Below are 25,071 nucleotides of genomic sequence, written 5' to 3'. Positions count from 1 at the left end.
TAAATTGGGACATCTGGGACACTGGATATTGGTGAGGAGTGTTAACTCCGAACTAAGTCAATAAGCTCTCTCAGCAAGGAAAGGTTCTGTGATTTAGTTTTGACTTCACCAACTGGTATGGATCTTGTTAACAAACTACTATGTTATTGACTGAAAAGGAACTCTGGAAAGCTACACCTTAAGACGCGAGGGAGAAAGGGTTTCGAGAAGTATGCCTTGCTGATGATAATCATATCCATGAAACTCTAAGGTGAAAGCTGTTATCAGATAGGACTCCTGATCTACAATGCGCGAATAAAGAACAGCATTTTGTAGAACTGTGTGGCTACTTAGTGCCTCGTTCATACAGGGAGTGATGTGAATCCTGTGGCTGTGTAAGAAGTATTTTTGTTGTATTCAAAATGAAATTTACCTTGTTATTTGAAGTAACATTTGCCTGGTAATGTTTGATTCTGATTTTTGTTAAAGTTAAAGTTACAAAAAGTGAAAATCTTATTGGCAATTTTTTTTTTGAGTGCCTTTTGGTAAATTGAGTGATTATTTCAGTTTATGGTTTTTGCACAGAAATTGTAACAGGAGCCTTGTGCTTTCATGTTCAGTATTTAGATTTCATGGTGCAGAGACAGCCAGTGGTTGCTATCATGGATTGGTAGCAGTGTTTGGGACTGGTTTTATGTACCAACATTTTGCCAAACTTCTCAATGCAATTCTTGACTTGAAAACAGTGATGAAGAATTAGTTAGCAAAGCTTGAATACACTTGAATCTGGATAGTGCACCGAGTGCAGCCACCCAGTGGTAATATACTTCTAAATATTACTACCTACCTGTCAAAAGAAAGTGACACCAGACAGATGGCATAAACACTAGTAAGATAACAACTTGCGATCACAGCAATGCGTGTGATTAGAGCACAGGGTAAAGCAACACATGCTCATCAAAGCAAAATGACCAAAATTCCTGCTCCTTGTCACTCAAAGTAGTGTGTGTACGTGCATGTGTGCGTGTATTTTAATAATAATTTTCCCTCAGAGTAAAATACTGCATCTGAAGTTTTAAAAAATCCATTTAATTACTGCACTGTATGCATAAAACAGATGATATCAGTTGGAACAAGGCCATAAAATCCATTCGGAAGCTCCTAAGCCATTAGAGCACAGGGGTTGATTCTACTTGCCGATATAGATGCAGCTTCCCCGACAAAGTCTTTCCTATGTAATTACATTATGTTTATTTATTTTACTATAAGTACCAGTCCCACTCCAGGGAAACACAAATCTGACCGAAACGTAATTCCATGGCAAACAGAGAATCTCAATCATTCAGATCATCTCTTTATTTTACTGTGTTTAAGTAAAATGTGCTCCCATTAATGACGCATGGATTACAATACCGAATCCAGCCTTTCTGCTGACAAGTTTCACCCGAAAATGGATCACACCTTAGAAATTGATTTTTTTTAAAGAATACCATTTTTTTGTAATGCATGCTGTCCGTTGGTTTTCTTTCAATTAAGTTACTGAAGGATGGCAAACACTAGGCACTGTTACAAAAATTTACAAAACTACCAATTTTCTTAATGTTCTTGGGAAAACTGGGTCTGTGCCTTGCGTAGCATGGTGGCACAGTGGTTAGCATTGCTGCCTCACAGCGCCAGGGACCCGGGTTCGATTCCGGCCTCGGGTCACTGTGTGCAGAGTCTGCACATTCTCCCTGTGTCTGCATGGGTTTCTTCCTGGTGCTCCAGTTTCCCCCCACAATCCAAAGATGTGTGGGTTAGGTGGATTAGCCATGCTAAATTGACCCTTAGTGTCAGGGGGACTAGCTAGGCTAAATGCATAAGGTTATGGGGATAGGGCCTGGGTGGGACTGTGGTCCGTGCAGACTCGATGGGCCAAATGGCCTCCTTCTGCACTGTAGGCTTCTATGATATCCTTGATGCCCCTTTACGATCTATCCTTGGCCCCCTCCTATTTCTCATCTACATGCTGCCTCTTGGTGACATCATCTGTAATAACGGCACCAGTTTCCACAGATATGCTGGGAGAAATAATATATTGGTTTAAAGTTTTAAAGTTTATTTATTAGTATCACAAGTAGGCTTACATTCACATTGCAATGAAGTTACTATGAAAACCCCCTAGTCGCCACACTCCGGCGCCTGTTCTGGAACGCTGAGGGAGAATTTAGCATGGCACCTAACCAGCACGTCTTTCAAACTGTGGGTGGAAACCGGAGCACCCGGAGGAAACCCACGCAGACTCAGGGAGAACGTGCAGACTCCACACAGACAGTGACCCAAGCTGGGAATCGAACCCGGTCTCTGGAGCTGTGAGGCAGATGTGTTAACCACTGTGAGACTGTGCCGCCCACTAAGCCTACTAAATGGGTTTAGTTTAATGTTTTTCTGGAAGGAAAGGTAAAACCTGTAGTTAGATTCATGCTGGACAAAGGGGTTTGTATGTATGGAGGTTGGTTAAATTCCAACTGTGTTTCTACGGTGCTTAGAGAGGGCTACTGTATGAAGAGTAAATAAGATGAAGACGTATGAGGGCATTGCTTAGCAACTGGAGACCGTTTTAAGATAGGATGGCTTTCTGTCCTTTATTAAGTTAAAGGAGGCCATCAGGGAGTCAACATCTTTCAACTCTGTCAGAAGAAAGACTGGACAAGGCGGTGGCTGCAAAGAGGCAGGCTTCCCAAAGAACCAGTAATGGTCCAGATAATGAGGGAATTTGGACAGAAAGAATGTCTTAAGATGACTAAAGTGAAGAGAATAGAGATCAAGAAATTGTTCAGAAGAATTCAAAGAAGAGTCAACAAAGTGTTCTGAGTTAGAGAGACAAGTGCAGTCATCAGATTGAAAGTGGAAAAGCAGACTTCAGAGGTAAATCAAAAGTCTGATGCCATTTTAATGGTGTCTGGGAAATGAGAGTTAGAACAATTGTTAACAGACAGTTTATATAGCAGTCAAGACAAAGAAACCCTAAATGGAGGTGGTGTAAAACCTGGATACTGAATTTGTTGTTACATGTGAAGCAGAAGCTTTGTTTCAAAGAGCCATTTGGAAAACCTGGACTGGATCTCAGAATATAAACCACTGATAGAAAGCATTATTGTGAAAGAAGATTTTAAAGCGTGCATTTGGGAGTGGAGTTTGGAAACTGTCTTGTGACAATCATCTGGGGGGCATTCGGAGGAGAAATCCATATCATTAACTTGGGTTCAGAGCGGAGTGAGTGTAGTTGACCGCAGCTAATACGTGAGCTCAAAGGGACTTTGTGCTAATTAGACTATTGTAGTTTAAAATATACTTTGTAACCTGTGTTAATCTTAAAATCTGGGTGTATTTTTTAAGACAAGTGGGAGGGGGGGGGGTGGGGGGGAGTAAAGGGATATTGTATAATAATCCAAATTTTCATGTTCAATAATTTTTTTGTTGTTAAAACTAATTAACGGCACTGTGACTCTGATCCTCTATGTTTTCTAAAAAAAGGTAAAGGTTACGGTCTTTTGAGCCAGATTTCATTTTGAGATGTTTCCGTCCAGTTATAACACTTACTGGGATTGTAACAACCTCTGTAACATTGCCCAATTCCAACCTTACCTCAGTTTAATTGCTGCTGAAACTTTTATCCATTTGTTATCTTTCTAGACTTGGTGGGTGCGGTTTTTCTGGCCCGCTGTGCAGCTCAAGTAGCGCAGCAGCCAGGAAATGTCAGCGGGGCGGCTGTAGTGGGAGTCCAAGCGATCGCAACTTTCCCGGGCAATTTTTAAAAATGTAATCAGTCTCGGGCTAGAAATCAACGTGAGGCTGATTACCATATGGAAATCTCAATTTCCATATCATTAGCGAGCCCAGCGGGGTATTGTCCAGATGACACCCTCCCAGACTTGCTAATGTTTCTCCTCCTACTGGGAGAGGTTCCCACCCGCAGGGATTAAAGCTGGTCCCCATCAATAAGGGCCAGGTGTGATCACCTCACTGGTGGGGACAAACACCATTGAAGCCCCACCCAAGGAAATCGTGGGCAGGGGTACTCCTTGGACAGTGCCAGCCTGGCACCGCCCACCAGGCAGCAGGCAGTGCCAATGGGGTGGGGCCTGTGGGGGGCCTACTGGAGGCGGGGCCGATCAGTGGGGAGGGGGACCTGCTCCCACTCTGTATTACGAGTTGGTGGGAGAGGGAGGGGGCGCGATCTGGATTGGCCATGGAGAGGGTGGGAGTTGAGGCTGGCCATGGGGGAGGGGGGTCGGGGGTATCATTGAGATGCCAGCGATCAGGAGGCAGGCGATGGGGGAGGGCCAGTGCTCATGCGCAATGGCTCACTTAGTGCGCTGATGCTGGCTGTTGGGCAGGATAAGACGCTGCCCCGGCCTTACCTGTGGACTCTGCACCAAGCGCCGCAAATTCATTCAACTAAGTGCACCCCAAAAAAACAGGCGGCAAAATCTGGAGGGAAAGAAACAATAGGAGCGATTCTCCCAAAAAAATTCTAAGTGCTGAATTGGTGGGAGAAATGGTGTAATTCACGAATGTGTTTTCAGTGGGAGTTCAGACTTGAATCTCCCACATTCGGTGCACTACAGAGGTCACAATCCTGAAGATCATTACAAATCTGGGGTGCGGAGTTTAACAGTTTTGGACCTGTGCACATGCGCAGTGGCCCTGATCCGTCAGCCTGCAGTTTGCTAGCCAGGTCAATCGCTGGCCAGCCCAAGACCCCCGCAGTGCTGCCCCTCCAGACCCACCCCCACGACTCAATCGCAGGCCACATGAGCATTCCTGGGCCAGCCCCGACCCCCTCCCCCTCAGCGGTGATGATCCCCCCCATCCCCCCAACCCTGGCAGACCCACCCCATGGGAGGCAGACTCCCCCTCCGTCATGGGAGGCAGACCTCTCCTGGGGGACAGACCCCACCCCCAGCCCGCCCCGACCACTGGCCTCCCTCCAGCCCCGACGGATCCCAATGCAGAGTGACAGCATGACCCCACCCCCCCCCGATCCCCGTCCTTAAGCCCTGCCCACAACAGGCCCCACCGTCTTGGCACTGCCCGATGCCCGGTCAGCAGTGCCAAGGTGCCCCCTGGGCATGGGCACTTTGCCCCTTGGGCAGTGCCAGGGAGCACAGGCTGGCACTGCCAGGGTGCCCATGCCCAGGGGGCACTGCCTCACCACTTGACCCCTGGGGGGCCTCAATGGCCCCCCCATTCACTCCAACGGGGTCTGCCGCTAGTTCCCCGAAAATGGGGAGCTACTCTAAACACCGCCGGAGTGATATACTCCTGGCGGGGAGGGAGATATTATCAGGCCCGGAGAATTCAGTCCCGGGCCCGATAATGACATTTAAATTACATGACAAATAGATTAAAATCAGTTACCAGGTATTCCTGCCGGTTTCCAGCATGGTCTCAACCACGCCTGCTCTCCAGCAGTGGGGGACGTGCACGCATCAGGAATGCATGCACAAATCCTGCAAAATGGCCGACACGCGCATCTCCCAACCCAACGCACCAAAAAATTAGCACGTCGCGATGGGAGAATCAGGCCCAATGTGTTCAGCAGCCATTAGGACACAGAAAGTGTAAATAACAACCTAAATTAACTTGTATTTGTTCACGGTAGATTGCAAAATGTAAAATCCAAGATGTAAAAAAGAAACATAAGTGGACATAACTGAACTGTTATGATTCATAAATAAGTTCTCTCACGTGCAGCTCTCTGACTTGTATTGCCACATAATGGCTAAATTGATATATATTCAAGCATGCTGATAAGATGGTGCTCAGTAAAGTAAAGCATGAAGCAGATTAACCTGACAGAGTGGCAAATGCTCGTGTCAAAACAAAATTGGAAATCAAGCCTGGGAATTCTTGAATTTGGCTCATTCTGAGAAGTGTTGCAGCTTAGTTCACTGAGACATGGTTTATGGAGGGAGATAAAATGCAAACATTCAGCACACAGACAGCAGTTACAGTTCAGAAGAGTTAAATGCAGACAGATCACAGGTCACTTACTCTGTGGTATCACCATACATTCCATCAAGCAGCATTTCTTCAATCTCTTTTTGTCTGATGGATTTCTGATTTCTCTGGGACTCTTACACTTCAACCAAATTACCAAAATCCTAAATATTTGCAGGCACTGTGTGTTAAGTCTCTTCTAAGCCAATGAGGTATGTTTAATTAATGAGGGATTCCAGCTGATACCGGTAAGCTCATGAGCACAAATGTGAGAAATATGTGGTTACTGTTGCCGAAACATGAGACCCCTTACATTCAGGTAAACTACAAGAAAGTGGGTTGGGTTTTTGGGCCTTATGCTTTGGGGAGCAGGGATATGTCGGACAGGGGAAACCTGCACCTCCCTTGTGGCATCCAGAGAAAATGTCAAAAAAGTTAAATAAAATTTTGGACCTCTTCTGGCCTACTTATTCCTGCTTGGTTGGTCACAGCAGCTTCCCCGAGCAGGCCTTCTGACCATTGATGTTGTCAACAACATCACCAAAACCCAATCTCCACAGTTAATGTGGGAAAAGAGTGGGACTTTGGCAGCTAAGTCCCAGAAGCAAATCGAGCTGCCAGCCTACCCAGTTTCCAGCAGATGGGCAGAACTAAAATCGCTATTATAGAAACAGCTTTTGTTGGAAACACTGGGAGAAAGAAAACACATGGACAGCTTTTTGAGGAGGAGGGAAACAGAGGGCCCAAGGAAGAAAGGGAGGATCCATTTGAGAAAACAGGGAAAGAGATGGGGATCTTATCCAAGCGATAGGGGTGAGCACAGAAGGAAACACAAGGAATTTTGACTTTCACGGATCAATCTATCCAATTTACTTGCTGTTGAAATCAATGAAAGGAAAGTCGGGCAGAATAGCCAATGGGTAGCTTATTTGAGACCGCCAGTTTCCTGCCCACACCCAAAGTGAATACTGCCCAAGAAGCTATTTTCAGGATGCTGGGAGAAAAAGAGACTCTGTTTCGTGGTGGAAGGGGAAAGAAGAGAAGAAATGCTTTGTTGTAAAGGCAGTAAATAAAGGAATTTCCAATGGGAATGATTCTTGAAGTGGAAGAAGACCCCTTGAAACAGAGTAGTGGCCAAGAAACTCTTGTGTCACTTGCTCAGCTGGAAGGGGAAGCAGATGATTATTTTTTGGACCTCATGGGCACATGTTACAAACAATATCTCCTTCAGCTCAACAACAACAACAACTTGAACTTATCTAGTGCCTTTAATGTAATAAAATGTTCCAAGCCACTTCACAGAGAAATTAAAGAACAAACTACAACAGCAAGCCACATATGGAAATATTAGGGCAGATGACCAAAAGCTTTTTCAAAATTCATTTATGGGATGTAGGCCACCATTTATTGCTCATCCCTAGTTGCCCTCGAGAAGGTGGTGATGAGGTGCCCTCTTGACCTGCTACAGTTCTGAAATGTAGGTACAACTACAGTGCTGTTGGGGAAAGCTTGATCAAAGGGACCATCTTAAGGAGGAAGGAGAGGGTAAGAGGTGGAGAGGATTAGGAAGTGTATTCAAGGGTTTAGGGCCCTGGTAGTTGAAGGCATGGCCACCAATAGTGCAGTTATTAGAATTGGGAATGTTCTAGAGACCAGGGTTAGTGAAGGACAGATATCTCAGATGGTTTTGGGGCAATGAGGAGATTGCAGATACAGGGAAAAGTGAGGCCACGGAGGAATCTTAGAACAAGGATGAAAATGTTTCAATTGAGATTGCTTAACTAGGAGCCAATATGGGTTATTTAGCATAGGTGAAGGGGATTTGGTATGATTTAGGACACATGCAGCAAAAGTTTGCAAGGTGCAACATTTATGGAGGGTAGAACATGGGAGGTCAGCCAGGAATGCATTGGAATAGTCAAGTTTAGAGACAACAAAGGCATGGATGAGGGTTTCTGCAATGGAGGATTAAGGTGGGGCAGAGTTATCAATTTTATGGAGGAGGATTTGGACAATTTTAGTTATGTGTGGTGGTTGGAAGCTTATCCTGGGGCCAAATATAACACTGAGGTTATAAACAGTTTGGTTCAGCCTTAGACAGCTGCCAGGGAGAAGGATGCAGTTGGTAGCTGGGGAATAGAGTTTGTTTGGTGGAATATTTAATTGGAGGAATGTTTAGTCAGAGGAAATCTCTGCGCACCGAGTACTGGATGATAAGCAAGCAGTCTGACAATTTTGAGACAGTGCAGGAATCAAAAAATGATGTCTTGAAGTAGAGCTGGTTATCATCAGCATCCATGTGGAAGCTGATGCATTTTTGGATGACATTGCTGAGGAACAACAAGAAGATGAGAAACACGAGGAGCTCAAGTTGGGGATACACCGGAGGTCAGGGTATGGGAGTGGAAAGAGAGAAGAGGAGGATGGTGTGACCAACTGTGTGAAAGGCTGCAGGCAAGCTGCGAATCAATCATAGATCAGAAGTATAGAAGGTTTACAGCACAGAAGAAAGCCATTCAGTCCATTGTATCTGTGCTGGTTTTCTGAAGGAGCAATTCACCAAGAGCGACTTCACAGCTTCACCCCCGTAGCTCTAAATACTCTTCCTTTTCAAATAATTTCCTCCTGAATGTCTCAATTGAACCACATGCTCAGGCAATAAATTTTAAATCCTAACCATTAGGAGTAAGATTTCCATGTGTGTGAATAAGATTTCCATGATATCGCCTGTGGTGAACCATCGTTGGTTCCCACTGGATAGTGCTGAGCCAGGGGCTGGCCAGTACTACAAGGATGTACATATGTTACTGTTGGGTTGTGCTATTGTTGCTGTTGGGGTTAGGGTGGGGTTGTTACACCTTTGTACTGTAGTGTTGTGGCACATCCCAGTCGGGCTCCGCCTCCTGGGAGAGGTATAAGAGTCCCTGATCTGGCCGGGATCCCTTCAGTCTGGGATAGAGTATATAGGTTCTGGTAGCTTCGTTACAGTAAATAAAAGCCTTTCATTTACTGAGCTTCAAGCCTCGTGTTTGAATAGCGCATCAATTTTATTTACTGTCGTTAAACTCTCGTTGAGAAAAAAAAGAGTATGGAGCAAATTCTGAAGCCGGAACGCCTTACGCTAGATCCACGTGCGGTGGGCGCTTCTAACACCTTCGACCACTGGCTGAAGTGTTTCGAAGACTACCTGGCAGCCTCCGCAGCGGTCACCACAGATGATGACAGACTCCGGGTCCTCCATGCGAGGGTAAGCAACACTGTCTACCTCGCGATCCGTGCGGCCACCGATTATCCTAAGGCCCTCGAGCTTCTGAAGAAGCGCTATACCAAACCACCTAATGAGATACACACTCGTTACCTCCTAGCCACACGACGTCGGCAGTCGGGCGAAACGATGGAGGACTATGCAAACGAGCTCCTACAGCTAGCCAGGGGCTGTGACTGCAAAACTGTGTCGGCTGAGCAGAGCATGTACGACCTCGCCCGAGATGCGTTTGTGGCCGGGGTCGGTTCGTCGTACATTCGACTTAAACTGTTGGAGAAGGTTAACCTTAATCTTACCCAGGCCATCGAGTTAGCAGAGATGCTCGAGTCGGCCTCCAAAAGCTTAGTATTATATCCGGAGGACCATGTGGAGACAACGTGGCAGGAGCAATCGCAAATCCCTCCTCGTCCCTCGGGTTCGAAATGCTGTGTAATGGCGTGCTCCCATTCGGGCCAGACGACGGCAGCAGCCCCGGGCGGCCCGTGGTGCTATTTCTGTGGAGGAGCGAAGCATACTCGGCAAAAGTGTCCCGCTAAAGCTGTGTTGTGCACCGCATGCGGTAAAAAAGGGCATTATTCAAAAGTGTGCCGATCTAAACCCAGGAACGGCAGTGCGGCCTGCGATTCTTCAGAGCTCGGGTCTTTGTCGTCGAAGTCGTCGCGGGGTTCGTCCACGTGCGAGACCAGGACGACGCCATTACGGTCGACGGAGTCGGAGGAGTATGACCACCAGGGGTCGCTGAGTTTGGCACCCTCACCCACGTGCGACTCATGGGGGCAGCCATATTGGTCGACACTGACCACGAACGACCAGCAGGGGTCCTCCACATCGACTTCAGCTGCCTGCAGTGGCGCTCATGAACCAACGGTGGCGTCGATCATCCTGGACCAGGCCAAGCCTCATAGACTTGACAAATCTATGATGAATATCCAGGTAAATGACCACGTGATTTATTGTCTGTTTGACAGCAGGAGCACTGAGAGCTTTATCCACCCAGACATTGTGAAGCGGTGTGGACTCCAGATTCAACCTGCCAAACAGACAATCTCTACGGCATCAAGGTCCCGGTCTGTTGCCGTGCTAGGGAGTTGCGTGGTAACCTTGAAGGTGCAAGGCACAGTTTACGAGCGTTTCAAGCTCCTTGTGTTGCCGTATCTTTGCGCGCCAATACTTCTCGGACTAAACTTCATGGTCCACTTGAGGAGTGTAATCCTACAGTACGGTGGGCCACTCCCTTCACTGGCAGTGGGAAAACAGCAGCAGCCTCCAAATTGCCCAACGCGCCCCGCCTGCAGCCTCTCGACGCTGAAGATCACCACACCCTCCTTGTTCCAGAATCTTGTGCCAGGCTGCAAGCCCATCGCGACTAAAAGTAGGCGTTACAGCACTGAGGATCGGATCTTCATTAGATCTGAGGTTCAGCGGCTCCTCAAAGAAAGGATCATACAACCCAGTGCTAGTCCGTGGAGAGCGCAGGTCATGGTGGTCAAGAGCGGGAACAAACCCCGGATGGTCATTGACTACAGTCAGACCATTAACCGATATACGCAGCTGGATGCGTATTCCCTCCCGCGCATATCTGATATGGTCAATCAGATTGCGCAGTACCGGGTGTTCTCCACCATAGACCTCAAGTCTGCCTACCGCCAACTCCCCATTCGCCCAGAGGACCGACAATACACGGCTTTTGAGGCGGATGGTCGCTTGTATCACTTTCTTAGGGTTCCCTTTGGTGTCACCAATGGGGTCTCGGTCTTCCAGCGTGCTATGGACCGAATGGTGGACCAGAACGGGCTGCGGGCTACCTTTCCGTACCTGGATAATGTCACCATCTGCGGCCATGACCAGCAGGACCACGACACGAATCTCCTGAACTTCCTACGCACTGCACCTCGCCTGAACTTGACCTACAACAGGGAGAAGTGTGTGTTTCGTACGCGCCGTTTAGCCATCCTAGGATACGTGGTGGAAAACGGGGTCATTGGCCCTGATCCAGACCGTATGCGCCCCCTTTCTGAACTTCCTTTACCTGCTCGTGCAAAAGCACTGAGAAGATGCTTTGGCTTCTTCTCTTATTATGCGCAGTGGGTTCCCAACTACGCGAATAAAGCCCGTCCGCTCATTAAGTCCACAACATTTCCCTTAACGCCAGAGGCCCGATTGGCCTTCGATAAATTGAAAGCTGACATCGCGAAAGCTACGATGCACGCTGTAGACGAGTCCATCCCCTTTCAGGTGGAGAGCGATGCATCTGATTTCGCCCTGGCCGCCACACTTAACCAGGCGGGCAGGCCCGTCGCATTTTTTTCCCGCGCCCTCCAAGGCCCCGAAATTTGGCATTCAGCGGTGGAAAAGGAGGCCCAGGCCATTGTGGAGGCCGTCAGGCACTGGCGCCATTACTTGGCGGGAAAATGGTTCACCCTGATCACGGACCAGCGGTCCGTAGCGTTCATGTTTAACAACACGCAGAGGGGCAAGATCAAGAATGACAAGATCTTGCGGTGGAGAATTGAACTCTCCACCTATAACTACGACATCATGTCCCGTCCAGGGAAACTCAATGAGCCCTCGGATGCCCTCTCGCGTGGAACATGCGCTAGTATACAGGAGGACCGTTTGCACGCCCTCCATAATGACCTGTGCCATCCTGGGGTCACTCGGCTCTACCACTTTATAAAAGCCCGCAACCTGCCTTACTCGGTGGAGGACGTCAGGTCAGTAACAAGGAGCTGTCGGGTTTGCGCGGAATGCAAACCGCACTTTTACCGACCTGACCGGGCACATTTAGTCAAGGCCACTCGTCCCTTCGAGAGACTGAGTGTCGATTTTAAGGGCCCCCTTCCCTCAACAGATCGGAATGTGTACTTCCTCAATATCATTGACGAGTACTCTCGGTTCCCTTTTGTTGTTCCCTGCTCTGATACATCCGCTGCCACGGTTATCAAGGCATTCCGTGATCTCTTTACCCTGTTCGGGTACCCCGGCTACATCCATAGCGACAGGGACTCGTCGTTCATGAGCGATGACTTGAGGCAATTCCTGCTCTCATACGGGATTGTCTCTAGTAGGACCACGAGCTACAACCCTAGGGGTAATGGACAGGTGGAACGCGAGAATGCTACAGTCTGGAAGGCTGTCTTACTGGCGTTGGTCAAAAGGTCTTCCAGTCTCCCGTTGGCAAGAGGTGCTCCCTGATGCGCTCCATTCTATTCGCTCCCTCCTGTGTACGGCAACCAATGCTACTCCCCACGAGAGGATGTTCTCATTCCCTCGGAAGTCTTCCTCGGGGACCTCATTACCGTCTTGGTTGACGTACTCAGGACCCGTCCTCCTGCGGCGACATGTAAGGGCCCGCAAGTCCGACCCGTTGGTCGAACAGGTCCATCTCCTCCACGCCAACCCTCAGTATGCCTATGTGGCATACCCTGACGGGCGAGAGGACACGGTCTCGATCCGAGACCTGGCGCCAGCAGGGGACGTAGCAACCCCTGTCGCTCCCATACCCCCTGTAACAAACCCTTTATCTCTTGTTTCTTCCCCGGACACGGCGCGGGCAGCATCGGGACCATTGCTTAACCATTTTACTCCCATGTACTGCTTGCCTGAGCCCAGAAGATGGTCGCCACCGCAGGGCGTGTCAGGATCCCCTGGACTACCGTCACCTCAGGGTCAACCGGCCTGTGAGTCCGTGGAAGAACAGCTGGACGCCGCCTTGGGGAGAACGCCACCGCAAGTGCCTACTCCGGTGTCACCGCCGGTATTGAGGAGGTCACAACGACGGTGCGGTCCCCCTGACCATCTGAACTTATAGACTGCTGACACTTTATTCTGTTTTTGTACCCCGCCGGCCTTTGTTCTCAAAGGAGGGGTGAATGTGGTGAACCATCGTTGGTTCCCACTGGATAGTGCTGAGCCAGGGGCTTGCCAGTACTACAAGGATGTACATATGTTACTGTTGGGTTGTGCTATTGTTGCTGTTGGGGTTAGGGTGGGGTTGTTACACCTCTGTACTGTAGTGTTGTGGCACATCCCAGTCGGGCTCCGCCTCCTGGGAGAGGTATAAGAGTCCCTGCTCTGGCCGGGACCCCTTCAGTCTGGGATAGTGTATATAAGTTCTGGTAGCTTCGTTACAGTAAATAAAAGCCTTTCATTTACTGAGCTTCAAGCCTCGTGTTTGAATAGCGCATCATCGCCATTGCTTCTTTTGCCGATAATCTTAAATCTGGGCACTCCATCAATGGGTACAATGGGGTCAAGAAGGTATAGTTTACCTTGGTAACAGTAACATCAGATGCCATTTTTGGCTTCGACGAGAGCCATTTGGTACTTTGGCAGGGATGGAAACCTAACTAGAAAGATTCAAACATGGAGTTTTAGAAAAGATGGACACAGATTTGGGCTGCAACAAAACTTTCAAGGACTTTGCAGAAGAAAGAGAGATTGGAGATCAGGCAACGATTGGTTTTTGGGGGAGAAGGTACTTCCTGATGGCCGTTTGAAGAGCAAGGGACAATACCCGAGCAGAGACAACTATTAACAATATCAACTAACATGGGAGCCAGGAAGGGAAGTTGAGTAGTGTTGTTTATTGAGTCATCAGCAATTCATCTTTGCTGCAGAGATTCAAGTTTGTTAAAATATTTATAACAGCTTTCAAAGAAAATGGGAGAATATTATCCAGTTTCAGCTGAAGATGCTTAGTGATTGCGTTTTGTCACTCTGAAGTCAGAACTATGCAAATTGCTCTGCATGGGGCCAAGAATTTCTCTTTAATTTGTGCAATGAATTGCTAGCACAAGCCTCAGAATGCTTTCTGAATCACTGCATGTGGCTGGATTCATTCAGTTGCATTGATCCTTCACTTTTCACCAAACAGCTCATCATGTGGGCAATGAAATAACATTCACGCAAAGTATGAAACAGCTCTGGAGGTCTCCGTGTTCTGCAAACAAACCTTGATGCGACCTGGTTCTCAAAACCACAGTAAAGTCAAGGATAAACCTGCCGACATTTCTTTTCAAAATACATTTGCCTCCCAGAAGGGCAAGAAAATAAATATTAAATTAGTTTTCTCTAGCAGCATGATAAATAATGTTTTATTGCCAAAACAATTATGTGTTAAATGATAAGATGGCAGTTATGTGGCTGTATGGACTTATAACTCAAAATATTGGGCTCTTGTTTGAACAAAGACGTCACGAATCATTTTGTTCACAGCACAGTGAAACTGATATTAAAAGGTACTCACTTTCACAGTCTGCCCAGCTTCTGGACCATCCTACAAGAAATAATAAGGGAAAAACATGAGGCGTTAATGATGTCTTTGACAGTGAATTAAAGTACTCATTTGAAAAGCAGCTGAAACTGGATGACAACTGTATGTGATCTGAACAATCGTACACTATTGCAATCAGTTTTCTTTATGACATGCCGAGCAATGATATTGGTGCTGAAAACCACATTTGCCTCCAGAAAGATTATAAAAAGCAGCCCCTGCTGTTTGAAGGCTAAGGATTCGATCAAGAACAGAAACTTCTTGTGACAGACCAAATTTCTCAAAGAAATTGCCAGCATATTTATTTAATGGCTTTATTTCTAAACATTTAAAATAAACAAATATGTATTTTAAGATTATTTCTCACCCCTTTTCAGAAACTGCCCCAATATTTACAGTTGAATTTAATATCAGGACCTCATTAGAATATTTTAAAGTTTCTTTCCCTCATTCAGCCAGATGGAAAGGCTGCTCGGAAAGAAAGCCAGTGACTGAAGGCCACAGCCGGAGAATGCAGCAATTGAGAAGATTGTGAGCTGTAGGGATTGAAAGGGTGGACAAGGTTCAGAGCTCAGCTGAGAGGAGTGAGGGAGAGAAGCTGTGAGGGGTTCGGGTGGTGAGATCACTGAAAGGAAAGACCTCAGGAAAAGGAGACACTGTGGGAAGGGAGAGACTGCGGCGAGGAGAAAGACTATTTGTGCTTCTCAAAGACCAATACGGAAATTTTTGAAGAATATACCAATAGCAGCAACAGCCATACCTGAAAATGAGGTCACAATCTAGGGAAGCTGCTGCATGCATGACAAACAACAGAAGAAGCGTACCATGGACAGAGATAAGTGCTCCCACAATCAATGAATCAGACCAAAGCTCTGCATCAAAAAGCCCTGCCACATTCGGTCGCAAATAGTGGTAGATTATTAAACTAAAGGGTGGAGGAGCCTTAATGAACAACCCCATCAACCATCATGGCAGTGCACAGCATATCATTGCTTAAGACAAGGCTGAATCATTGTCGAACATTTGGGGGTGAATTTTCCCATTCCGCCTGCCACAGGAATCGTAGCAGGTGAGGGGCAGACCATGGAAAGGTCCATCAACCTCGGGTGGGATTTTTTGGTTCCAGGGCGAGCGCGGCTGGAAAATCATACCCAAGAAGTGCCAAGTGAATGATCCTTCTTGGACTCATTCTGATTTCTCCAGCATCACAAGTATCAGTCTTCAACCAGTTCAATTCAGTCCAAATGAATCAAGAAATGGCTGAGTTCAATGGACACAGAAAAGCCTATGAGTCCCAATTAATATTCAGTAGTAATGCTGCAAATCTGTGCTCCTGAACCAGTTGCACCTTTAACAAAATTGGTTCCAGGACACTTAAAAGTAAAGTCGCCATAGTCCCAGATGACCATCGGCTGCTTTTCCTTTCAAGGGGTGGTTTTAACCTCAGGATCACCACACCCTCAGTGAGGGGCAAGGCTGAGAAGGTGAATAACCTCAGCCAGTCCAGGACACTTACAACACTGGCAATTACCCAATAATATGGAACAATTCCCAGGGATGGCCTGTCCACTAAAAGGAGGCCAAATTTAACATGGCCAATAATGATTTCATCAGCCTACTCACAATCATCAGCAAAGAGATGGGAGATGTCATCAACAGTGCTTTCATTTGAAACTTATTCTGCAATAATCCGTTTATCAATACTCAGTTTGATTTTTACCAGAGCCATTTGACTTTAAATCTCATCATAGTCTTGAAGCAAAGTTACACTCGGGAGCTGAATTCCAGAAGATGATTGACTTTGGCACAAAAGAGCCCAAGTAAAGCTGAAGCCAATGGGGACTGGTGAAAATGCTTTAGTGGCTGCGAGCAAACCAACATTAAAGAAGCTGGTTGTGGACTGGAGGACGCTATGTGGCAGGGGGCTCTTCTATTGGGAATAAGATGTGGAATAAAAACATGAGTTAAAATGGAACTGAGGGAAAAGCTCAGTGACAGATGGCTAGCTTCATTCTCCTCTCTCAGTTTGCCTCTATGTTTCACTTGATTGCCTTTCTTGCAGTGAACAATGAATGTAATCTTCCAGGATTATGCCACTTCTGTCAAAATTTTGTCTTGAAAATGCAAGCCATTTCTAACATATTTACATAACCGGCACAGTGACAGTCAAACAACTGAATGCTCAGTGCAGCAACCACAGGAAATGACAGGAGAGATGCAGCAGGTAAGCATCTTTCAATCTATCAACTGAACAGCACTTATTGAAAAATACATTCTTCATATTCCTCAATAGTACAATCTTCTCAATACTGTATTGTATGTTGCAAAATTAAAATATTTCAGCGAGGTAACTGTTCATTCACTATTCAAAGGAAACAGTTACTTTCTCACCAATTTTTACAGATGTGCCATAGAAAGCATCCTTTCTGGATGTATCATAGCTTGATATAGCTCCTGCTCTGCCCAAGACCGCAAGAATCTACAAAGTGTTGTGAATGTAGCCCAGTCTATCACGCAAACCGGCCTCCCATCCATTGACTCTGTCTATACTTCCCGCTGCCTCGGAAAAGCAGCCAGCATAATCAAGGACCCCACGCACTCTGGATATATTCTCTTCTACCTTCTCCCTTCGGGAAAAAGATACAAAGTCTGAGATCATGCATCAACCATCTCAAGAACAGCTTCTTCCCTGCTGCCATCAGACTTTTGAACCTTGCGTCAAGTTGAGCTTTCTCTACACCCTAGCCATGACTGTAACACTATATTCTGCACCCTCTCCTTTCCTTCTCCCTTATGTACTCTATGAATGGAAAGCTTTGTATAGCACGCAAGGAACAATACTTTTCACTGTACATGTGACAATAATAAATCAAATCAAATCAAATATTTTACAAACCTGAACGGTAATGGTCAGAGATGTTACTTTGAAATGTTGCTCCACAACCGTTGCGACTTTCTGGCTTGTGTGAAATAAGTCTGTCACTTCCTCTGGTCGTAGATCTCGAAAACGTTCTGTTGGTCTGATTGGACAAACTAACACATCTTTATTGTGGGTAGTCAAGGAAACATGCCAAGAGAATCATCCGAATTTCAAAAATATCTTTGAACACAATGACACTAAACTAAAGATAATATCAATAGCAAACATGTACAATACAGAACAACTTTTTTCTTTTGTATGTTAGCTGTAAAACTCTGTTGTTTTCTGTAAGCTTCTAAGTGATGTTTTCAGTGAAATTTGGCATGTCAGCTACGACTCTCACCAACTTTTACAGATTCACCATAGATGGTGTCCTTTCTGGTTGTATCATAGCTTGGTATGGCTCCTGCTCTGCCCAAGGCCGCAAGAAACTACAAAAGGTTGTGAATGTAGCCCAATCCATCACGCAAACCAGCCTCCCATCCATTGACTCTGTTTACACTTCCCGCTGCCTCAGCAAAGCAGCCAGCATAATTAAGGACCCCACGTACCTGGACATTCTCTCTTCCACCTTCTTCCGTTGGGAAAAGGATACAGAAGTCTGAAGTCACATACCAACCGACTCAAGAACAGCTTCTTCCCTGCTGCCGTCAGACTTTTGAATGGACCTACCTTGCATTAAGTTGATCTTTCTCTACACCATAGACATGACTGTAACACTACATTCTACACTCTCTCGTTTTCTTCTCAATGAAAGGTATGTTTTGTCTGTATAGCGCACAAGAAATCATACTTTTCACTGTATGCTAATACATATGACAATAATAAATCAAATCAAAATCAAATTTTCAAGTCAAATCAGAGAAATATTATATTCCAATATTGTGTTATCATAATAGCAGCAAAGAACATTCCCAGCTCTGCTGGAACAGTTAGTTTTCTGATGGTTGCTCGCTTGGAAAAAATTAAGGTGTTTATTCCTTCAAGAATAAAATAGATCTTGATAACTCCCCTGCTTTCCTTTCATCCAAATCTCCTTCATATCAGTAGAATTTGTGAGGCTTTCAACTTAAGTTCCCAAATCCAGCACCACATATTGAAATTTTGAGCAACAATGTCACTGTTGGTAAAGTCTAATTTACATAATCCTTAACCTGTACCATGTGGTTTATTGCTGAAAATATATAGCCATTCATGCAGAATATGCTAATCCACTGACTGGCACAATAAACTGAAGAGATAATGCCACTATAGATAACACTGAAACTTGCATCATGTTCCAAAACTACACTTGAGATCATGCCACTTGGTTCAATAACAAGAGTGTGCCACTTGTTGAAGCCATCATGATACTAAAAATTGAATCAAACTTGCCCACAAACCCCAATTCTACCCTTTGGTCCAAATTTTCATGGGGACGGTAGAGATCGTGTGGGGGAACAGTGTCAGATTTTAGTTTGCACCTCCATGGTTCACAGACGCTGTAAAAATGTTTTCAAACAGAGGCAATTTTTATAAGTAGGATGTGCAAAACATGGTCTGTGGGCCTTAGATATTTGAGCAAAAGGCCTAAAGTGGCTGGAGCTATTTGGAGAGGTAGTGTACCCTTTGGAGATGTAAAGATAGGATGCAAGGATCGATGTAAGGATTCTGAAACAGTCAATAGGTAAATTGTCCTTTGATGTTATGAAAAGTAGACATGGATGTGCGTAAAAACTGGATAAATGCATTGGAACTGTCATGCTGTTAAGGCATTTAAATCCCCAAGTCTTTGAATTTAAAAAAACAGCCTGCTTCAGTTGCTTGCAATTTCACTATGTCTGTTGGCATAAAGAGTGCTGCAGGACTGATTCTATAATCTGTCATTATCCAGTGAAGATCTGTAAATTCACAGTTTGACTGACAGCTCCAAATTATCATGAAGGTTTTGAGGTGGGGTTATAAATACAAATGCGGTTTTTATAAGTGATTATGTCCTTGAATGAAATGTTTGTTTTCATAAGTGATTAATTAGTTGCAGGAATTTAAATGTATTGAATGGGTTTCTGTCAATGACTGTGGCTTTTTAAGTAGTGAAGTAATCAATAGAACCTCAGAACTTCATTTTATTTCATTTTAGCATGACTCCTGAGGTCTGCTCATGATGGATACTTGCATGAAGGATGCAAGGGCAAGAGTGGTGTTGTAGAGCATGAGTTGGCATAAATCAGCACTCAGTTGGCATGGGGACTGTGCAGGGTCATTGGGGGTGTGAATAGAGGGGCTTAGCAATGAGAGCCCTTGGGCGTGATGGGTGGAGCGTCATGAGGCAGGATGAATTAGAATTGATGGAGCATGGGGAGTGTGTTGGGGATGAGTGATGTCAATTAGAGGGTTGTTTTTGATTTTCTTTCACAGCTCGGATAAAGTCCCAGAGCATCAACATGGGCCCTTTAAAACATTCAGCTTGGCACATGGCTGCCGCCACACTATTTCTGGGGGTGGTGGGCCTGACTCCAGTTAACCCACGCGGCCTCCTCCCTGCATACCAAAAACATGCCAGAACAAAAATCCAACTGTCCTGCACTTTTTCGCAAATTGTTTAAAGTTTACTTATTAGTGTCACAAGTAGGCTTACATTAACACTGCAATGACGTTACTGTGAAAATCCCCTAGTCGCCACCCTCTGGCACCTGTTCAGGTACACTGAAGGAGAATTTAACATGGCCAATGCACCTAACCAGCATGTTTTTCAGACTGTGGAAGGAAACCAGAGCACCCGGAGGAAACCCACGCATACACGAGGAGAACATGCAGACTCTACACAGACAGTGACCCAAGCCAGGAATCAAACCCGGGTCCTTGGGGCTCTGAGGCAGCAGTGCTAATCACTGTGCCACCGTGCTGCCCGTGTCTGTGGAGTCATGAATTTTCCTGACAGTGCACTCCCAAATCTGGAGTGAAAATTTGCCCCTTTGCAAGTAAAAGATGCTGCAATGTATTTGAAGGTAATTAGTCATCTTGTTATTAAGCTTGATGAGCCACTCAACGTTTACACCTTCAGTTTACGACAATGTCTGAACTGCATCATACATGACCACCATGTAACAAATTTCAGTTTATGTCTTATCCTTTATGGAGTGGTTATATTAATAATAATGATTCTCAATAATGTGATGACCTACAGTTTTACTTTGCTCTTTATCTTCAATTCATTGAAATACTTCACACTGAGAAATATTGGCTTGAGAACAAACTGGAGCACAACTTATTTAGTCACTCATTCAAACTAGATCTGCCAGAAAATATTGCTCCCTATTTATAATGCATTAAAAAGGGAAATGGCCTTAACTAATCTCTCAATCTCCCTCTGTTGATTTGATTGCAAGTCCGATATTATGAGGCTCTTTTTCAAAACTACATTCGCTATTTTTAACTGCAGATTCACAGCCCAAAATCTTTATGATTTTGAATTGGGCTGTTCATGAGATGTTGGTTTAACACTTGCAAATTAAGGTCAAATCACCTCTGGTTCAGTCACAATTTGCTGCACAAGTAACAAAACTGATTGAGCAGAAATTAATTTTGACTTTTTCAAAATCATAGTACTCTGTTGGACTATATCTTTATACATATTTTAGTGTTTTATTTATATTTCAAGTAATGGGGTATATAAGGTCCAGGATACATTTTGATTTGTTTTGGTGAAGATCTAGCACAAATATGATGGGCTGAATAGCCTCCTGATGTGCTGCAAATCTTCATGATTAGGATTTTTTAAATCAAAGTTTATTCCTTTTATACTTTGGATCACATTGAGTTAGATATCAAATCCCTACAACATATTATTGACATCCAAGTCATTTTCATTTTATTTTGTTTTACAATACACAAAAATACAAATCTATAAAGTGCAGAACTGATAAAATATTTTAATACACAAATTCTTTTTGTTTTAACTCTTCATCTTTTTCACTTTTCCTCTCATGAGCTTTCTCCTGTCCTTTACTGTCAAAAAATATTTGTGCTGCATAGGCCAGCAAGCTGATAGTGTGACTCAGTGCTTTAAATGATGATAGTCACAGTTAAATCTATAAAGTTGGAAAAGTCAAAGGCTTTGAAACGAGCTAAATAAGCAAAACATACAGAAATTATAAGCATGTGAATCCTATTGTTTTTATTGAGGGTTTTGTTAGAGACTGGTTCTATATCCATATCCTAGTACAGTATACACGGCAGCTCAAATAACCTTCAGTGTAATTCCTACTAGTACGTGACAAACATTCACCAATTATCCAAAAAGCTATTAAATAGAACCCATCAGCAATGGACCACATCGGACACAATTTCCTTGATGCATGACAGGGGCTATAGTGTACAGATAGGCAGCGAAACTAACAGCAATATTTTCTTGTGAAGATGTTGTGTACAGCATAACTAGATTATTTCAACAATCAAAAATTCATAAAGCAGTCCTAACCCTTTCCTGCCCATTGCCGAAATCAACAGAAAGGGGAAACGTGTAATATGCTGGTTGTCATGGACTTTGGAAATTAGCCAATGTCAGCCAAACCGATCCCAACAATAACTACTCGTCCTACTTAAGCAATGGAAATCTGGAATCGTACAATGTGGTGGGTTCTGTTCACTGTTTTGGATCTGGTTCATGCCTGATAGGGGTTTTAATTATATAGTTCAGAATTCTCTGTAATGAACATACATACAAACATACAAAATAGGAGCAGAAGTAGGCTATGTGGCCCCTCGAGCTTGCTCCACCATTCAACAAACTCATGGCTGATCCGTTTGTGTTTCAAATTACACGTACCCCCGGTAATCTTTGATTCCCTTGCCTGACAAGAATCTCCCTACCTCCACCTTGGGAATATTCAGTGACCCCGCTTCCACCACCTTCTGATGTAATGATGTAACTTATGACACGAGTCTAACGTTTTGCAATACATTCTGGGGTGAAGTGAACATGCACAGTGACATTTTTAACTGTTTTCAGTTCCAAATAACTGCCCTGCTTTCAACTGAAAGACAGAAAATTGAATAAGGGCTCAGTAGACAAGAAGTAACATCACTTTGTAGCCGAATGTCGTGAATTGTTTAGTTGTACCCTTCTTCTTCCAGTAGAATGGAAAGCCAATTCTTAAAATACATGTGTTCTTAAAATACATTTTTTTCGAGCTAACAATTAAGTCTCCAGTTTCCCGCTACAGTGATTCAGCAAATTGTGTATTGCTGAAACAAGAGACACATTGCTGAAGATTTTCATCCTGCACCCATCAGGACAGATGCAAGAATGGAAAATTTAAGAACAACAACAACTTTCACTACATGAGAAAAGGGTTTTGTTTGGTTGACAGGTTGATTCTGTTTGATCGATGCCATGGATGTTTCCAATACAAGTCTTTTGGTTTTATTCTCCTTCTTGATTCAGGGCTAAAAAAATTCTTCAAACTTTTGTTCCAAAAACAGGGCCAGAATATTTCAGATAGTGGAGTTTCCCTTCTTGCCATTTAAAGAGTTAGTGGTAAACACATTCCCGCCCAAGCTAGTTGCCCTGCAGTCATTTCGCACTTCAATGAATATTAGTTGGCTGGAGGCAGAAAGAAGTTCTGTCTCAGAGAGCTGTCAGCCAATCAGATTGGCTGGCAGTTCTCTAGTCCCTGCAGCGCCAGAAATGGCAGCAGATAGTGCAACAACTAAAAGCAGTCCACATGGCTTTAAATTCTGGGAATCGAGGACCACATAAATTTTGGGAGTGGCAAATGTGTATACAATGTACAAGATGCACTGCAGGAACTCACCAAGGTTCCTTAGGCAGCACCTTCAAAACCCACGATCATCCCCATTCAGCAGGACAAGAGCAGGAGATACCTGGGAACCTCATCATCTGGAAGTTCCCCTCTCTTGTGCTGTTGTGATGATCAGCTGCTTACAGATCCTGTTCCTCTTAAGTGGCCAGACGAAGAATTTCTGAGTTTTGAAACATCAGCCTTTGATTACAAGCACCAGTATGCACCTGCTCGTACAATCCAGAGTATGGCTACAAAGTTGCACAGTCAGATATACTTCCAGATTCAATTACAGGTAATTAGCATATACCAATCAGAGATGTGCATTTGTATAGAAGTTATCTATGTCCACTCACAAATATTGATCAGGTTTACATCATGCATAAGCTACAAATGATGCTAACCAATCACAACATGTGCACATCTACTTGATTATAATATCCAATCAGTGTACAGGCTTGAATATACTATCTGGTCTGATATTCCCCTGGTTACAATTTGTTCTTAACATAACTTACGTCTGACTTGGAGATATCAATTTTCCTCCCCATATCCAAGGCCCCTAATGCTTGATGAATTCTCTCAGGCCAGGGAGGTTTGATGGATAAACATACCCTATGTTAAAGCAGTGAACAGTGTTGCCTCCCTATGTTAACTTTGGAGCATTTGGTTGTCTGCATGAATTGAAGAACAGCTTCACACTGTCTTACAATCTGTGAGGGTTGACACCTGTGATGTTTCTACCTGAGAACTAACAGGCTGCAGTTTGTGCCTTTAGGCACTTACTCAATGTTAGCAGTGTGTATGATTTCTCTGTTAAACTGAATCTTTTAACCCTTTCAGTAATATGATTATTAGAATGGCTACTGGCCCCCTTCACCCTCCAAGCCACTCACCATCCTGACTTAGAAATGTATCAAAGAATCCCCACTTGGCCCATGGGGTCTATACTGACTCTCTGACAGAGCACCTTACCCAGGCTACTCTATCCCATAACCCCAGACATAGATCATGGCTAATCCACCTAACCTACACATCTTGGGACACTAAGGGGCAATTTTACCCTGGCCAATCCATTTAACCTGCACATCTTTGGACTGTGAGAGGAAACTGGACCACCCGGAGGAAACCCACACAGACACAGGGTGAATGTGCAAACTCCACACAGTCACCCAAGGCCAGAATTGAATCCGTGCGCTTGGCGCTGTGAGGCAGCAGTTAACCACTGTGCCACCATGCCGTCCCTTATCACTATTCCTTTACTGTCGCTGGGTCAAAATTCTGTAATTCCCTCCCTAACAGCATTGTGGGTGCACCTACACCTCAGGGGAATTCAAGAAGGCAACTCATCACCAATGTCTCAAGAGCAACTAGGGATGGGCAATAAATACTGGCCCAGTCAGCGATGCCCACATCTCGTAAATGGATAAAAATAAATCACTGCTACGTTGTTTTCACATAAGCAGCAAAATACGAGATGGTGGAATTTTGGGCATAAGTGTGTTACATGCACGACTACAATACTCCCAAATGTCGTCGGCCTTTTAACTGCCTAACTGCAAACCCTCCATCCAAATGAATCTTTGTTCACAAGGATTCTCAAATGAGTATAATCTTCTATTATGTTTACCAGGTGTGAGGAGGAGGTGTGTCTCTCAGAATTGCAACTGATTGTGAGGTGCAGCAGGATACCAAGTAATCTTTCAGATCTTTTAACGAGAATAAGTAAAATTTAAAATTGAAAAGCTTCCCTGATTGCCGATTCCTAAAGATGCCTGGTCTGCTCTAATGATGGCTAAATGAGTTGAAATTTAAACTTTATAACACTTAAAGAAGAAATGTGCAGATGCATTTGGCATTACCT

At 44.7% G+C, this 25,071-nt stretch overlaps 1 protein-coding gene across 9 annotated transcripts in view; it reads right to left on the bottom strand.

Annotated features, from left to right (window-relative positions):
• The window catches only part of fhit (fragile histidine triad diadenosine triphosphatase), a 1,076,873-nt gene that overhangs the window by 333,591 nt on the left and 718,211 nt on the right, over positions 1 to 25,071 (bottom strand). For all 9 annotated transcript variants that reach the window (XM_078209531.1, XM_078209536.1, XM_078209533.1 and 6 more), the window contains 2 exons: positions 17,401 to 17,546; positions 14,478 to 14,507 (listed from right to left, as the gene is read on the bottom strand). In XM_078209531.1, coding sequence (XP_078065657.1) covers positions 14,478 to 14,507; positions 17,401 to 17,546 — 176 coding nt within the window. The remainder of the gene's footprint in view (positions 1 to 14,477; positions 14,508 to 17,400; positions 17,547 to 25,071) is intronic.

This window comes from Mustelus asterias, chromosome 3 (genome assembly GCF_964213995.1).
Source record: "Mustelus asterias chromosome 3, sMusAst1.hap1.1, whole genome shotgun sequence".
NCBI classification, from domain to species: domain Eukaryota; kingdom Metazoa; phylum Chordata; class Chondrichthyes; order Carcharhiniformes; family Triakidae; genus Mustelus; species Mustelus asterias.
The sequence above is the reverse complement of the archived record's forward strand: the minus strand, read 5'-3'. Positions and strand labels throughout refer to the sequence as shown.